Source organism: Trachemys scripta, chromosome 13 (genome assembly GCF_013100865.1).
Source record: "Trachemys scripta elegans isolate TJP31775 chromosome 13, CAS_Tse_1.0, whole genome shotgun sequence".
Lineage (NCBI taxonomy): Eukaryota > Metazoa > Chordata > Testudines > Emydidae > Trachemys > Trachemys scripta.
The window spans coordinates 40,445,656-40,462,037 of record NC_048310.1 but is presented as its reverse complement, the minus strand read 5'-3'; the positions used below and the strand labels follow the sequence as shown (position 1 = coordinate 40,462,037).

General features: G+C 54.6%; 1 protein-coding gene across 4 annotated transcripts in view; it reads left to right on the top strand.

Moving 5' to 3' along the window:
• Positions 1-14,862, top strand: part of ST3GAL2 (ST3 beta-galactoside alpha-2,3-sialyltransferase 2) — an 89,747-nt gene extending 74,885 nt beyond the window's left edge. For all 4 annotated transcript variants that reach the window (XM_034788129.1, XM_034788131.1, XM_034788130.1 and 1 more), the window contains 5 exons: positions 590-783; positions 6,740-6,919; positions 8,277-8,322; positions 8,969-9,088; positions 10,135-14,862. In XM_034788129.1, the coding sequence (XP_034644020.1) occupies positions 590-783; positions 6,740-6,919; positions 8,277-8,322; positions 8,969-9,088; positions 10,135-10,308 (714 nt within the window). In that variant the 3' untranslated portion in view covers positions 10,309-14,862. The remainder of the gene's footprint in view (positions 1-589; positions 784-6,739; positions 6,920-8,276; positions 8,323-8,968; positions 9,089-10,134) is intronic.
• Positions 14,863-16,382: the final 1,520 nt, after the last annotated feature.

The window sequence follows — 16,382 nt, the reverse complement described above, 5'->3', positions numbered from 1 at the left end:
CCCGCGGCCCAACCCTCTGCCCCAGACCTGATTCCCCCTCCTGCCCTCTGAACCCCTCGATTCCAGCCCGGAGCCCCCTTCTGCACCCCAAACCTCTCGGCTCCAGCCCCAGTCCAGAGCCCCCTCCTGCACCCTGAACTCCTCATTTCTGGCCCCACCCTGGAGCCCACACCCCCAACCAGAGCCTGCACCCCAACCCCAATTTGTGAGCGTTCATGGCCTGCCATACAATTTCTATTCCCAGATGTGGCCCTTGGGCCAAAAAGTTTGCCCAGCCCTGCTTTAACATCTTGCCCCTTCCTTTCTCCTCCGATTTTCCCCCCCCCCCACCACTGTGGGTCTCCGGTCCTGTCCCAGGAGCGTTGTTCATGCTGCTCCCGTGCCCACAGGAGCTTGCTGGTAAGGCCGGCCCCATCTCCTCCTTTGCCCAGTGCCCCAGGAGCGGCTGCCAGTCGGAGGCCGATGGGCGCAGTCTGAGCAGTGCCTGGCAGCAGGACTGTCTAGCCCAGGTGGGTGGCTGGGGCTGGGTGCCATGGAGATGGGTGCTATAGAAACCTGACGTCTCACTGGCCCTGGTGTGTCTCTGCAGATGCTGCAGCCCCAGTTCAAGTCCCACAACACTAATGAAGTCCTGGGCAAGCTCTTCCAGATCGTGCCGGGTGAGAATCCCTACGGCTCCCGCGACCCCAGGAAGTGCCGGCGCTGCGCTGTGGTGGGCAACTCGGGCAACCTGCGCGGCTCTGGCTACGGGCGAGAGATCGACGGGCACAACTTCATCATGAGGTGGGTGGCCGGCGCCGCTGGGGAGGGGGTGCGGCTGGCTCCCGTGGGGCGGCAAGCTGCGGACGGAGGCACAATCTGAGCGCCGGGACGGCTTTCGCGTTGGATCATGTCTGAGCAAAGTAGGTGAAAGCGCTTTGTCCGCACGTGCTGCTCTTGCCTGCATTTCAGAGCAGCTTCCCGCCCCTCCAAGTCCTCAGAGGGCGGCACCTCTCTCGGGCCTGGCTCTGTGCAGGCTGGGTCCTGTCTCCGCCGCCCTCCCCAGGCCGGGGCTTCTCGTTTCATTAACTCCAGTCTCGAGGAAGTGGCTGCTGGGCAGGGGAAGAGCTGTCGTGTCCCTGGGGAGCGGCTGTCTGTGACGAACACAGGACAGCCAGGCTGGGACCTGCCCTGGAAAGCAGGGAGTGGGGTGTGCAGAGAGGCAGCTGCCGTGTTTAGCACATGCAGCGTCAGGTCGCAGCCTCCCTGGGTATGTCTACACTGCACACTGAGCCTGGGCTGTGACTCAGGTTTGAGCCCACAGCCCCTTCCATCCACACACGAATCACAGGCCATAGGAGCGTGCCAGGAGGTGAGTCAGAGCCCGAGTCCTGCTGTGATTTGGTCCAAGCCCTGTTCTGTAGCGTGGCTGCAGGCCCGAGCCGGGGGTCTCAGCATGACGGAGAGAGCCGCGTCCAGCAGCTGTCAGCCCAGGGTCACAACCTGGGAAACGCCAGCTCCACAAGCCCAGGTGTGGGGCCAGGGCTGAGTCCCGAGCCCAGCAGCTCCAAGGGAAGGCGGCTGCTCCTCGCTGTCAGCCCAACTGGGAGGCTCAAGCCAAGGACTCAGGCCTTGGTTAGTAAATGGCGGTGGTGGGAGGAACAAACCTTCTCCATTCTTTTAAAGACCTTTCTGTTTCCGATCATTGAAACAGTGGAACGATAAAATCTCTGTGTACCCAGCTTCCCCATGGCCGCCCCCAGTGGGGTGGGGTGGGAAGGCAGGTTTCCCAGCATGCTTTGGTGGCACAGTGCAGGCGCAGGGAGGAAAGAGTCGGCTACTTGCAATGTTCAGGATCACCAGTAGAGACGCGTCCAGGGTTCGAGATCCACGCCAAGCTGAGCTGAGTGCCGAAATCACAGGCGGAGATCCCCTGGCCAGGGCGGTGCAGGAGGCCGCTGGCTGATCTGGGACTGGCTCATCCACCTTCATGGTGAGGTCTCCCACCTCCTTCCTTCTTGATTCCCCGCCGCAATGCCCATTTCTGCACTAGAGGGACCAGGGATCCCTCACTTGCTGTGCGTGGCAGCACTGGTGGGGGCTGCGGGGTAGACAGGGGTTGGGTGTTTTGGCCTCCAGGGTGTTTAGCCCTGCTGGGAGGACCTTCCTTCCATCCGGCCTTCGCTTCCCAGCCCAGCTGCCACCTGAGACAGCTCTGCTCTCTGATCCACGCTCTTTGCTCCAAAAATCAGAACGGCCGGGTGCAATTGCCCACACAGGCCCAAGAGCCCTTTGACTCTCTGGGGGATGGGTTCAGATCTTCTGAATCACCTGGGGAGCACAAGTCCTGGTGGAGCTGGTGTTCCTAAGTCAGTTGGACCCTTTTGAAGACCCCACTGCTGCGCACCCCCCTCTGCATGCTGGTTTCCCCTCTCGGGAAGCCCGAAGGCCTCTTACCAAGAGCTTTGGTGGAATGGTCCAGGTGGATCAGCCACTCGCTGTCCGTTTTCATCAGTGTCCTTGTGCTGGTCACTAGATGACCCTGAGCAGTAGCTAGAATGTCTGGCTGTTCCCCTGCCCTTGTCAGACACCTCGACACCCTCCTTCCTTCCCCGCGCCCTTTCCCCAACCCCTTCCCTGGCCAGGCCTGGCTCCGCACCATGGCGTAGCTAGGGCCGCATCACTGGCCCTGTCATAGACTCTCCTCCCCGCTTCCCTTCGCAGCTAGCAGGAGGAACGCCCACTTGTCGTAAGCTGGCCAGCGGTTCATCTGGATGCAGCCCGGTTGCCTTTGCTGTCTTACCGCTGTGATCGCTCCTCCTGGCTTTGTCCTCTGCCTGCTGGAGCTCACCCTCCGACACAGGAGTCCATAAATCCGGGCCCTGTGGTTGCTGGCACGCAGAGGGTTGTGTTTGTGCAGAGGCTGGATTCTGGGGGCCCTGGGACTGCACTGGATCAGGGAGGGTATATTTGGGCTGGGGTCTCCTATATGCAGGAGGGAGGCCCTTGGGGACCGGCTTCCCACGTGGAGTTGCTGCTCTGCCAGGGAAGTGGGGGGCAGGAGAAGATGTCGCCCTGACTCTGAGTGGGGCTGGGAACATTCAGCTGCAGGGAGAGGTCCCTGTCTAAGTTAATGCTGACTCAGGGTTCTCAAAAACACTGGCGCTTCGCAGCCATGGGGAATTATGGCTCCAAAAGTATCCGAACCCAGGTGAGGGCTTTGAGACCAATCCGGGCTCCTTGGATCACGTGGGAGGCCACCCCTGTGCCTCCAGGCTCCTCTGCAGCAAGCGTCGGGTGCTAGGCACTGAGATTGTGCAGTGTCATTTTCTGGGAATAACTTCTGAAGTAGGGCTGTGATCAGGAATGTGCCTCTCCCCCAAATGCCAGCCCAGTCTTGCAGCGGAGAGTCGGCCTGGATAACGTCCCATCGATCTGCCTCCGTGCAGAGGCTTACCCAGCCTCACTGACCAGAATCAGCCCTCGCTGTGTGCATTGCTCTACCCGCTCTTAGGCAGGTTGTTGCCAGCCCGGCATGCTCTGTCCTGTGGCAGCTGCCTCTGAGTGGCGCTGCGCCGCACGTGTAAAGGTTCGTGGAGTCCCCAGGAGCCTTTGGGATGGAAGGTGCTGTAGAAATGCCTGGCTGCTGTTTGCTTTCCCTCTGACTTGCAGACGCTGTTCGCTCACCTACGCTGGAACAAAACTCGCTCGAACTGCCAGCTCAGCTTGGGGTCTGAAAATCAAACTGTTCTTCCTGCCCCGTACGTAGGGTCCTACCAAGTTCCCAGCCATGAAAAACGCATCGCAGACCATGAAATCTGCTCTCCCCCGGGAAACCTGGTCTCTTGTTGCTTTTATCTGATACTATACCGATTTCACGGGGGAGACCAGCCTTTCTCAAATTGGGGGTCCTGAGCCAAACGGCAGTTGCAGGGGGGTTGCAAGGTTATTTTGGGGGGGGGTGGTATTGCCACCCTTACTTCTGCGCTGCCTTCAGAGCTGGGCGGCCGCAGGGCGGCGGCTGTTGGGTGCTGCTTTCAGAGCTGGCGCCAGGCTAACAGCTGCTGCTCTGTGGCTGCCCAGCTCTGAAGGCAGCACCCCCGTCAGCAGCAGCGCAGAAGTAAGGGTAGCAGTCCCCCCCCCCCCAACAATAACCTTGTGATCCCCCCACAACTCCTTTTTGGGTCAGGACTCCTACAGCTACAACCCCGTGACATTTTAGATTTTAAATAGCTGAAATCATGAAACTTATGATTTTTTAAAAAAAATCCTACAGCCGTGAAATTGACCAAAATGGACCGTGAATTTGGTAGGGCCCTGCCCATACATAGCTAGCCGAGAGCGGGGCCGGAGCCGAATGCAGCAGCTGCTGCAGGAGGCAGGAATTGGTCCAGCTCCACCTTCGCTGCAGTCTGACTGCCCCAGCGGAATTGTATCGATCCTTCCGTTAGGACGTTGCTCCAGAAACCAGCTCCTGACGCTGACAAACTCCTCTATTGCTGCCCTGTCTCTAATCGCCCAGCCTCAGGGAAGCTCACGGAGAACGTTCTCCAGGCCGGCCTGTGTGTCCCCCGCAATGGCTCGATCAGGGGTCCGTGCTAACCCCTGTCACCGTGCCAGCAGCCTCTGGCACTGTTTGTTTGGGGGGCAGTGGTTACTGGCCTGTGGATCGCAGTCAGAACTGTCCATAGCTGTTCATTATCTGAGCACTGCCCCGTCCTGGGCACAAAATGAGCCAGGCCTGCTGCACGGAAAGCGGTCGTGTCATTAAAGCCTGCATCGCCAGGCAGCAGCACCAGGGGCTAGCGGGAGGCTGCACAGGCACCTGTAATTGGGGTGTTTCCTGTCGTGTGTGTGTGTGTAATAGAACATTTATAGGGTTCGTCACGTTCCATCGGTCTGTGACTTGGGGACAGTTGCACCCTGGAAAGGATGCTCACTACTGAGGCCGCAAGCCAGGCCAGAAATGCGTGCAGCCGGGACTTCTCCCGAAACCGGCTCCGTGTCCAATTCCTGCTTCACTGCTGCCACATAGTGGTGAAATGCAGCTTGGACTTCGGGTGATGTGGTACAGTGCAGCAAGGAGCTCTGGATGGTGGAAGAGAGCAAAGTCACAAGAAAAACGTGACGTCATGACTGCTAATGGGAAGAGCCATTGAGTTCCTATATTAATAGCATTGACGGCCAGAAGGGACCATTAGATCAGCTAGATCACAGGCCATTACATTGCACCCAGATAGCCCTGTATGAAACCCCATAACTTGACTTTGATGAGATCTTCCTGAAAGGAATCCAGCCTTGATCTGAAGGCATCAAGAGATGGAGAACCCACTGCTACCAGCTCGTCACCCTGACTGGGAACAATTTGTGCCTAATTTCTGTCTGGCTTCAGCTTCCAGCCAGTGGTTCTCGTTCGGTCTTTCTCCTCTTGATTAAAGACCCTGTTAGCACCAGGGATGTTCTCTCCGTGAAGGTACCTGCACGCTAATCTAGTCACCTTGCAATCGGCCTTTTGACGAGCTGAACAGACAGAGCTAACTCTCTCGCTCTACGGTGTCTTCTCCAGCTCTTTTTCTGCATCCTCTGCCATTTTTCAACATCCTTTTTAAAACGTGGACCCAAGAACTGGACGCATGATTCCAGTATCAGTCCTATCAATGCCATGTTCCGAGGTAAAATCACCACCTTGCTCCAACCCACTACTTCCCTGCTTGTACATCCAAGGATCATGCGAGCCTTCTTGGCCACAGCATCACACGAGAGCTCATGTGGCCCCTAAATCTTTCAGTCACTGCTTTCTAGGGCACAGTCTCCCATCTGGCTTCCTTGCAGTCCTGGCCCTCGGTGTATAACTTTGCATTTGGGTGTATTTACCACATTTTGTTTGACTGGGGCCATCTTCCCAAGGGTTCAGATCGCTCTGTAGGCCTTCCCTGCCCTGCCCTCATTTAGAACTCAGCCAGTCTTTGTGGGGAATTTTAAATTCCCAGGGTCACTTCCCCTGGCCCGTAGAGCCAGTCTGCACTGGGGAATACTGGGAGTTGGGAAACGCGTTCCCTGGGGCTGGGTCTCTTGCTCATCCCACTGAAGCATCTAGCACAGGCTGCTCTCCACTGGGATGGATCCCTGGCCTGGTCCGGTCTGGCAGGGCCTGTTCCTAGAACTTGCTGAGTTTGGGGTCCCTCTGGGCCAGGTGCTGTACAAACACCGCCCGTGAGCTAGTCCCTGCCCCCAAGTGGAAATCCATGGCTTTAAAAAGCAGCGTTCCCGTGCGGCGTTGGGTACATGTTTGCTGGGCTGCAGTCCTGCTTCTGTCTGTCCCACTGACACTGTTACAGCTACAGCTAAGGGCTGGCTGCTCAGCTCCCCAAACTCCCGGGGATGTTCAAAGGCTGCTGTGGGTGTTTGGCATGGCTGCAGCTCGGGCCCTGGCTGTGCGCCTGAGCGGAGCAGGTGGAGGTGTGCTGGCTCGGGACGGTGCAGTTCTGAACCCTGCAGGACCATAGCTGGGATGTCTTTAAAAAAAGTCTTTAAAGAGAAGAGGAGACAGCCTCAAATAAATGCAGAGCCCTCAATGAATGCAGCACGGCGGCTGGAGACTGACCAGCGGGGGAGGGAATGGAAAGGGTTCCTTGCATTGATTACGAAGCACATACACAGTGTACCTAGGGCAGCAATCCTGCTTCAGCTATGTGTCTAACCAAGCCAATTGTTCTGTGCAAATGACCTGACGGTCACGAGACGGTTGCTCTCTCTGCAGAATGAACCAGGCCCCCACGGTGGGGTTTGAAGCCGACGTCGGGGGCAGGACCACCCATCACTTCATGTACCCAGAGAGTGCCAAGAACCTGCCTGCCAACGTCAGCTTCGTGCTGGTGCCCTTCAAAGCCCTGGACCTGCTGTGGATCACGAGTGCCCTGTCGACCGGGCAGATCAGATTGTGAGTAGCCGGCGAGGCTGCGGGAAGAAACGGTCCTCCTGCCTGGCCTTTGACTGGCAAGCTCTGAGATGCTGTGTGCCAACCCCTCTGGCGCCACGCGGGGGACACAGAGCCTGTCCCCATTGGCTGCTGGCTCCCAGTGCAGGTCTGGGAATGAACAGAAGCCACCATCTCCTGATGGCTTCTGCTCAGAGTCCGATCCTGCACCACTGAAAGCCAGTAGTGAATGTTGCTATGGATTCCTTGGGCAAAGGATCAGGCCCTAAATGAGGCTCTCGTTCAGCTCTCTGTGGTATTCAGAAGTGCCCAGGGCACTCCCCAAGTGGCAGCCCCTTGAGGTGCGGGAGGAGACTTGCTACTAGGACGTAGTGCATCCGAAGCTGGCCAGGCCCTGCTCCATGCTCGGAACGGGGGACTTAGATCTGCGGGGCTAGTAGCGTTCGCCAGAGGAAGGCAGGAGGGCGGAGTGGGCGAGAGCCGGTGGCTTGACTGGGAGCCAGACTGGCATGGAGAGAATTACAGCATCTGCCTACTTAATTTGGGGCACCAGGCCACTGGACAGTCCTTTAACGCCTACTGTGCGAACGGGGCCCTGGAGAGACTCTGAGCAGCTCTTCTTCCACCCATGGGCTTGTCTCTCCCCGTCAAGCTTGTTTAATGCTGAGCAGAGCATGCGCTCGCGAGTGTTGCAGTAACACCCGCCTGCCACCCCCTGCAGATGCCCGCACGGGCTGGTAACTCGCCCTCGCTGCTCTACCCACAGAATGAATTGGCGCCATTCCTAATGCAGGGAGGGAAGGAAGGGATCACTTGCAGAGGGCCTCCCCACTGCTGCCCTCCAGGGGAAAGGTGTGGTACTGCCTGAGGTACCTAAGTATTCGGAAGGGCACCTCCTTCTAACACTATCCCATAATACTAGAATGAGAAGCCATTGCCAAGGTGACTGGAAGGTAAATGCAGGGAAAATAAAAGGAAATGGGGCGGGGGGGGGGGGAATTGCGTAATCTCTCCGGGCCTCTGTTTCCCCATCTGTAAAGGGGCGGGGGTCTCTCTCTCCCCCCCCCCCCCAGCGGGCCCCAGCTGCTGGGCAGGGAGGGGGGAGTGCATTGGCAGTTCCCCCTCACCACCCGGCAGAAGGGGACCTCGGCAGGCCTGGATCCCCTGTTTCAAAAGTCCCAATTCAGAATGGTACTTTAAGCTGAGCATTGCTCCTGATGTCAGTGGGACCAGGCTGCAGGACCCTCCTGAATCGGGCCGCAAGTGACCGACCTCTCCCCTGCTGAGTGTCCCCTCTCATGATAACGCCTTGTGGAGTGCTGGGTGGCCTTGGAGATAACCTGCCTCTCTGCTATTCCAGCACGTATGCGCCTGTGAAGCCCTTCCTTCGCGTGGACAAGGAGAAGGTAAGGCTGGCTCCAGGCTCCCTTTCCTAGGCCAGCCCTGACTGTAGGGGGGCTACAGAACACCCTGCTCAGCATCCGCTGGCTAGAGAAACCCCCACTCCTGTCCCCTCTGAAGCATTTCCTTTAACTCTGCCTTGGCACTTCAGCACTGAGCGCGTGGGCAACTGTTCCAGCCCTGGCTAGAAAATGAATGTCTTTGTCCAACAGCTTCATCCCTAGCACAGACAAGGCTGCGGGGGCTCTGGGGTAGCTAGAAGCCAGTGAACGTTGCTGTATCTTCCCGACGAGGGGTACCGTGAACTTCTCAGACTCTTCGCTTCTTGTGGTTCGGGGGTTGCCTTCTTCCAAAGGTCGCACCATGTTCTGCTGGTCCCACAGCTGATCTTGCATTCAGTTGTGTCCCCATGAGGGGGGTGGCCTGGAGCTGGTCGGTACTGGGAGAGAGCACCAGATTCCCGCACAACCAAGCAATGTGGGACTGACTTTGCAATGCCCAAATTAGAAGAATGTTTCTGACCATTAGAGGAGGGAGGTTCTAGACCAGCCTACAGTCCTGAGCTACTTGTTCATGTGCTTCTCCCCTCCCTGTGTTTAGTTTCGGGGAGCATTTACACAGCCTGACCTCTGGACCTCGGCTTTCTTCCAGGTGCAGATCTACAACCCAGCCTTCTTCAAATACATTCACGACAGGTGGACCGAGCACCACGGGCGATACCCCTCCACGGGGATGCTAGTGCTGTTCTTCGCGCTTCATGTTTGCGATGAGGTGGGTTCAGGAATGGTTGGTAAGGCCGCCAGGGCAGAGCCAGAGATCTGGGGTTCCATGGGACGTGCCCTCCCCTGCACTCGCCTCCTCACCACGCTGGCAAGAGACGCACTGGCCAGTAACACTCAGTCCTAGCCAGCTTCATGCAGCTGGTACCATGCCTAGCATTCCTGCACGGGAGCACAGCATTGCCGAAGTCTGCCCACGGTTGCCAATGGCGACTGTCTCCTAGACAGCAGTTTGCTGCTACTGTCTATCCATCTCGTGCTGAAATGGCCTGAAAAAGCCAATCCAAGTCCTTGCAGGTTTCTTACTCTGGGAAAAGCGTCGGTTCTCTCTGGGAGTGGTGGTGATTTGCCAGGAGTGGTGGCAGGGCATCCTAGGCTGGGCTGGGCTAAGGGTTCTGCTTTGTGCTTTGGACTCGGGTAGCTTCTTCACGGGGTTTATTTGAAGCCCACTGTGCCGCTTGGTACCTTTCCCCAGCCGTCCCTTAGAATCTCTTCGTTCAGGCAAAATACAGCCAAAAACAGTTGTCTTTCCGAGATCCCACGTCAGACGGGGTCATTGTGATCATCTAGTCCGACCTCCTGCATGACCCAGGCCAGAGACCTTCCTTCCCCTCCCCCCAGTGTTACGTAACACGCTGGTGCCCATACACTGTGACCCAATCTTAATTCCAGCCCACTCCTCACCAAACTAGAGCATGAGGCCGTGCTCTTGACCTGCCTAGCACATCCGGGGTTGTGGGATCAACTTCTGTCTGTCCGATGGACCGCACCCATCTCAGTATGACGACTCCTAATGCCTGGGCTCCAGATTGGTGCGCAGAAAGGGTTCCTTGAGCAGACTGCTGTAATGTACCCTGTTATACCAGAGTGCAGGATTTCCCAGGCTGGAGCCTTGGCTAATGCCTGATGTCAGAGGCAGGCAGAAAAACCCACAATGCACCTTCCTGCCCTGTGCTGCTTCCTGCCCAGAAGCAGCGTCTCCACCTGCCAAGCTCTGATGCTCTTGATGTAATTGCTGTTCCCCCTCTCTGGCTGCAGGTGAATGTCTTTGGATTCGGGGCAGACAGCCGGGGCAACTGGCACCATTACTGGGAGAACAATCGCTATGCAGGGGAGTTCCGGAAGACCGGGGTGCATGATGCGGACTTTGAGGCGCACATAATTGACATGCTGGCGAAAACCAGCAAGATCCAAGTTTACCGCGGCAACTGACGCTCTGGGCTCTGTCCTCTAGCTTTTATTTCAGAATCAGGTTTCAAGAGACGGATCGCTGTCGCTGGCCTCGCTGTGACAGATCCCCGACCAATCACAATGAGCTACAGGGTTCGGTCTGTGACCCCACCTGACCAGTGGCCAAGTGGGGGTACTTGGTTCTGCCGGCCAATCATGTTTAGAGAGAAAAGGAAACTTCTTTTTGTTTAAAAGTTTCGGATGAAAAGGATTTACAAGGAAAACCGGCCCCTGGTTATGTTGGAGGCTTCCAGCCCGGTTCGCCTCATGGTCAAACCAAATGCTGCTCTTTTTTTAAAACCAATCATAACTTCAGAACAAAGCCCAACCAATCGTGGCCACAGGCCGAAGGCAAAGCTGCATGTTTCGACCAATCTCCCAGTGGAATGACACTAGCCTGTGAGTTTCAGCCCTGGCTGACCCAATGGAGTGGGGTGGTCTTTACACGAGCCGCCCCATTCTGAGCCCAGCCGGAAGAAGCTTGGAAACACCCGGGTGAACGTCTCCTTTTTTTAACGTTCTTGGAGCCTGGCAATCGCTCTCCCAGAGGAGGCTCCAGTGTCTCTTTATTTTGTACAATCTGGTTCAAAATGCTGACCAGACAATCAGTTCCTTTCGGGTGTGGGCACAATCGGTGACTGGGAAAGTTCCAGCTTGGCAAAGGGAGGGGATGGGGGAGTAGAGGAAGGGGTGTGGGGCGGTTCTTGGCTTTTTGACAGCCAGCTGGGTCCAAACCATTAGGAATGGAGCCTGCTGAGAAGAGTTCTTGCTGAGCAGAGGATTTTAAAGCCATTGGAAACATCAAGAGGGAGAAGCAGCATCTGGGTGCTTCTGATGTAGGGTCTTGGCAGACTGGAAGCTTCTGAGACTGACCAGTGGTTAACGCTGGTTGGGAGCTAGTCTCAATAAGTGGGAGGAACGGAGAGGAGGGGGAACCTCCATTGAAAGTCTGGTGTCTGCCTTTTTACTCCCGTGAGAAGGGGCTGTGTCTTGCTCTAGGACTGACTGATAGGACCGAATGAAGAGAAGCCATGCCAAAGGCAGCTAAGAAGTCTGCAGAACCTGTGGCTTAGACCCCTTCCCCATCTCCATCCCAATCCCACCTGGGTTTGGAGAGGGAAGGGGGAATTCTCTAGTCTAGTCTAGTCTAGAACCACAATCTACCTCCCCACCCCAGTCCCTCCCCCGCAAATGTTGCCTCCATTATCTCTTCCACCAGAGCGTGTTCTTGCAACAAACTGTCCTTGTAAGAGTCGTGGCTTCTTGCAAAGGCAAGTTCTGATGACTGGGAAGGGTGGCCCGCGGCTGGGTAAGGTCCTGCTTTTCCAGGTTCATTGTAAATTTCCCCGCTCATCCTCACCTCTGAATTGAGCTGCGGTAGCAACTAGCCATTTAGCTGGAAGTTGCCAGGCTTTGGTGAAGGGATTGTCCTAGCTGTTAGACCGCTGATCTCACTGCTGATGTTACGGGCAGAGCCTCTCCTCTCTCTAGTGGGCTGCTTCTCAGCATTCCAGATGCTAATTTTCCCCTGCAAAGAGACAGCTGGGGCAGCTAGTGAGAGTTGGCCTGTGGGCATCAAAGGAAGACTTGAAAGGAGAGAGGTGGGGAGCAGGGAGGATGGATTTGTAGAGAACTTGCCAGGAAGGTACCCGCTGAAAGCTCTCTGAATCAAGGTAGGGGACTGTCCTTGATGGAGATCCCAACAGTGTTTGGCCTGGGGGTGCTTCTGCACACTAGATAAAGGGGAAAAAATGGATTTCCTTTCTGCTACTAGATGAAAGAGCAAATTGTAGAACACTTAGAACTTGGGTGAATGAAGTGTGTTTAAAAATGAAAAACTAAATCTAGACAGCCCAAATCCTGAAGCGCTTGCCCAGTTTTTAATCATGAAGGACCTCTAGGATTTGACTCCTCCATGGACTAATTGCCTTTGGGCAGGAGGCTGAGTTAAGGGTAACGGGAAAGGCTTCTCTGAAATCTTATAACCACTGGAAGGAGTATCTCATTTCCGCTGACTTTCACAGACTCCCTTTTGCAAGCTGAGACCTCTCTGCCACCCTTAACTCTTCTCACCCAATAGGGATGTCCTGCCCTTCCTGTGCATTCATTTTAGCTTGGCTTGGACCATGCCACTGGATTGGAACCCAACCTAAGCCAGTCCCTGCTTTGCACTGGGAACTATCATCTCCTCTGCCTTCGTGGGGTTTACACAGTCAAGTGCGAGCTCCTGGCCTAGTGGTAGGATGCAAAGAGAGAGTGAAATAACCTCATCCAACTACAGAGGTTTGTTTGGTGGGATTGGTCCAAACTGGGGTGTGTTCCATTAGGGGGCAAAGCCTGCAGCTATGAAATGCTCTCAGAGGTATTAGTGAAATCGAAGGAGAACGGATTCTTATTTCTTGCTTGGTGGGGTTTTCAGGTAGGTATTTGATGGACTAAATAAAATGCAATCATGCCAAACAGTATTGAATAGAATAATTTCTTCCGGTTTGTATCCTCGTTGGATTGTGTGGTATTGGGAGACACAGGGCCCAGAGCGGCCAGGTCTCCTTTTTGCAATAGTTATTTAAAGAAATTAGGATGGGGAAAGGGGGTTCTTTTGGTATCTGTGACTTTTCTGTATGGCAATCTCTCCCGTTTTGAGGTTTCTTCTGCAGTTGTGAAATGAATGTCCTGGGGCCTATTACAGCAGCCAGACAGATGGCTCTCGTTTTCAGTCTACAGGGCTCTAAAGAAGTGAGGTGGATGAAGGTCTGAGGCTGTTTTTTTAAAACGAAAGGTCTGCTTGTGATGTCATGCGATCACATGACCTGCTTGCCAAGCAGTCATTTTGGATAATCCAGGCCAAAAGAAGTAACTCCATAGTAGTGACCCTCTGAGGCTTGTAATAGTGTATTGGAAACCAAAAGTCAGCAAGTCCTTGCATGCTGGGGAGCTTGATAGGACAGTGAAACCTGTGTTCTTTCTGCACCGCTCTCTTCTTGGGAACCAGGGGAGGGAGAAGTGGTTTAGTGCAAGCCCACTCTCCGCTATCTTTTTTTTTTTTTTTTTAAGAAATAAAAAACAAACCATGAGCAACAGAGTGCCTTGAATCACATACTGTCTGTCACACTGGACTCCACCCACTGACCCTGCTGTGTCTGGGGTTCACCAACCATGCCAGGATGTCCATGTCCTCTGCTTTCAGTGGCAGGCTTGGCTGCTTCCTTCATTGTTTCCCTGCCGCCATGTTAAAAACCAGTCTGAGCGAGGTGCTGGGGTTAGCTGAAAAACGCCACTCCTGGGGAGAGCAGAGATGCTGCCAGATGCCGCCTTTTCTGGAGCTGCTGCTGCTCTTGGTGCTGGCTGGTGCAACGGGATGGGAGAAGCACCTGGTTAAAAATCCAGTTGCTGTCTTTGGAAGGGCTGGTCTCCCTCCTGGCTGATGGGCAGAGGCGGGACTGGCTTGACAGTCAAGGAGTGACAGGAGCCACCCCACCAACCATGTGGTCTCGAATCCAAGAGCCAGTCTGGCGGCTTGGTCTCCTGCAAAGCGCACACTGCCCAGCCGGAGGAGGAGTGATTCCATTTTTCCGTGAGTTCACCCGGCTACAAGGACTTGCTAACACTTCTTTCCTTAGCAGCCTGGCCAACAAACACCTGCATGAGCATGCTGCAACCCACCCCCGCGGAAATGGGAATGTGGGGTGCGTTGTCTACAAATACCACTGTACTGTACATAGAGGAAACTACACAGAGGCTATGGGCAAGGGGCACTGGTGCCTTCCAGCATGGAGCAGAGACGAGCGGAACCAGCTTGGACTCAGCTGAGACTGTCCCAGTTTATCTCCATCACCATCAAAACAGTTCAGAAATCGCTCTGCACTCAGAGTCGGGGCAGTCCTGACGTGCGGGGAGCTGCAGAGAGCAAGTTTGTCAATTCAGGGCTGGTCCAGGATGGTTCAGTCCTGAGGAACTTTGAAAGACAACCCAAGGGCCCAATTCTGCATGGATTCCTTCTGCACATGTGCAGGTTCCTGCAGCTGCATGGCTCCATTCGAGTCAGTGGGGCTATTCACGTGCATCTCTGGTGGACTGGGGCCCCAAATGCTCACACCAACTGGAGAAATGGAGGGTTCCTCTGTGGTGCACCTATGGGTCCTGTGGTATCCTACTGAATTTACAGTCCTCTGCCGGATGCCTGGCACTGCCGGGCTCTCTGTAAAGGTGACTCATGGTCCACCCCTGTCTTCACCCACCCTTCCTATAAACCAGTCCGAAGAGCAGCTTGCCAGCCTTCCCCATAGCCTCTGTGTACTTTGCTACTTCGACACACGACTGTCTTAAAACTATTTTTTTTGTTAATAAAAGGATTAATCTGAAGCGTTCTGTTCCTCTCCTTCTGTTGTAAGCAGCCTGCTCTCCCCTGCCCTTTGGTTTCAGTATTATGCGCACTTTTACTGTATCGGAGGGGTTGGTTTTCTTTCATGTGCCACAGTTGGAAAAATGGGGTTTATTTTATGTTGTACAAAATAAAATCTGTATCTGTTCCTTCTCCTGGTGTGTGTGTATCTTAGGCCTCTAGTGTTGTATGGTATTTCATCTGGAGATGAGCAGTAGCTGGAAGTCACTACAGTCTAATGAGGAAAGATGGTCAGATTGGCCAAAGCTCTGATTTCACGCTAGCCTCCTCTGGTCCATCTGCTGGGTAGGGCCTGAGAACCCCGCCTTACCAGACGCCATGCAAAGCATTACATACGTTCATTTCTACCCAGTATAGAGTGTCACAAGTTCTTGTTGCACACACCTAAACTATCCTGTCATAACACCGGCTAGGTCGGCCATTCCAATTCTTGTAATAAACGTACGCTACTTCAACAATACAGAGTATGAGGAAATACATCTAGGGCTCTGTTCTAATCTATTTTGGGATTAGATTCCTTTTGAAATGGTTACTGCACATTTAATGAATAACATACATTCAACAGTTTTCATTCAATAATCTGGTTTCTTTTTATAAGGCCAAGTGTGCTGATAACGTTGTCCATAACACAAACGCTATTCAGACTGGAAATAATTTTCCATAGGACCCAGGGAATTATTCCTGGCCAAATTCTAATTTCTCTCTTGCAAAATCCCTTCTGCATTTTCAGGCTTTGTCTGTTCTAGGAAATGTTAGCAAAAAATTCCCAGGTCTAGCTGTGCAGAAATTTGATTTCTCTGCATTGGTTGGGGATTCAACCCTGGCCTCAGGGTAGGAGCTACTAACGCTCTAATACTTATAACAACTGGAGAAACACAGGGACCATCTGACTCTGCAATTATCCCCATGTCCAAGATCCTTTTGATCTCCTTAGGCGTTTGCTCCTACACTTTCCCAGTTGAGCGATAGGCCGAGGGCAGGTTGCGATCCCGCAGGATCCAGCTTTGGACCATTTCATGAGGCAGATCCTGGCCTGCTGGAAAATACCAGCCAGTCCCTTCGCAGCACAGCCAGAACATCTGCTTGTCAGTGAGGGTTAACTCTTCACATCCCTCAGTGCTCCAGGGGGAGGTGTCACCGTAGCATTCAGCTCCCAAGGCCAGGGGCTGTGAGAATCCTGCCCTGCACAGCACGTCACGGTTCCAAAGGCTTCTTGGCTGTGATATGTTCTGAACCTGTTTCTAGCACAGTCTAGGTGCAGCCCTGGTGCGGGGCCTTTTTACGCTGAAGGTAAGGTCATGAACCCTTCCTCCCACCTCCATGGGCCCTTCCCTGCGTTCTGCATTGTGAACTCTAGGGACTCACCCCCGTCAAATCCCCACTCCCAAGGGTTGGGATCAGACCGTGCTTTTGGAGCTGCTTGGCTTTTGGGGAGGTTTTGCTGCACTATCCCCACCACACGTTGTGAATCCTCCCCAGCCCTTTGCACATATTCAGCCACCAGCTTCCCCTCTGCCTCAGAGCCACGCTCCCAGGAGTTTCTGTGATCAAGGGGACCTCTGATGTCTCTCCTATACAGCAGATGAAATGGGGAAAAACTTGTGGACTCTTGGGGTACCTCTGTGATGGGTTCTCCCTGGGGTGCAACCTGGAA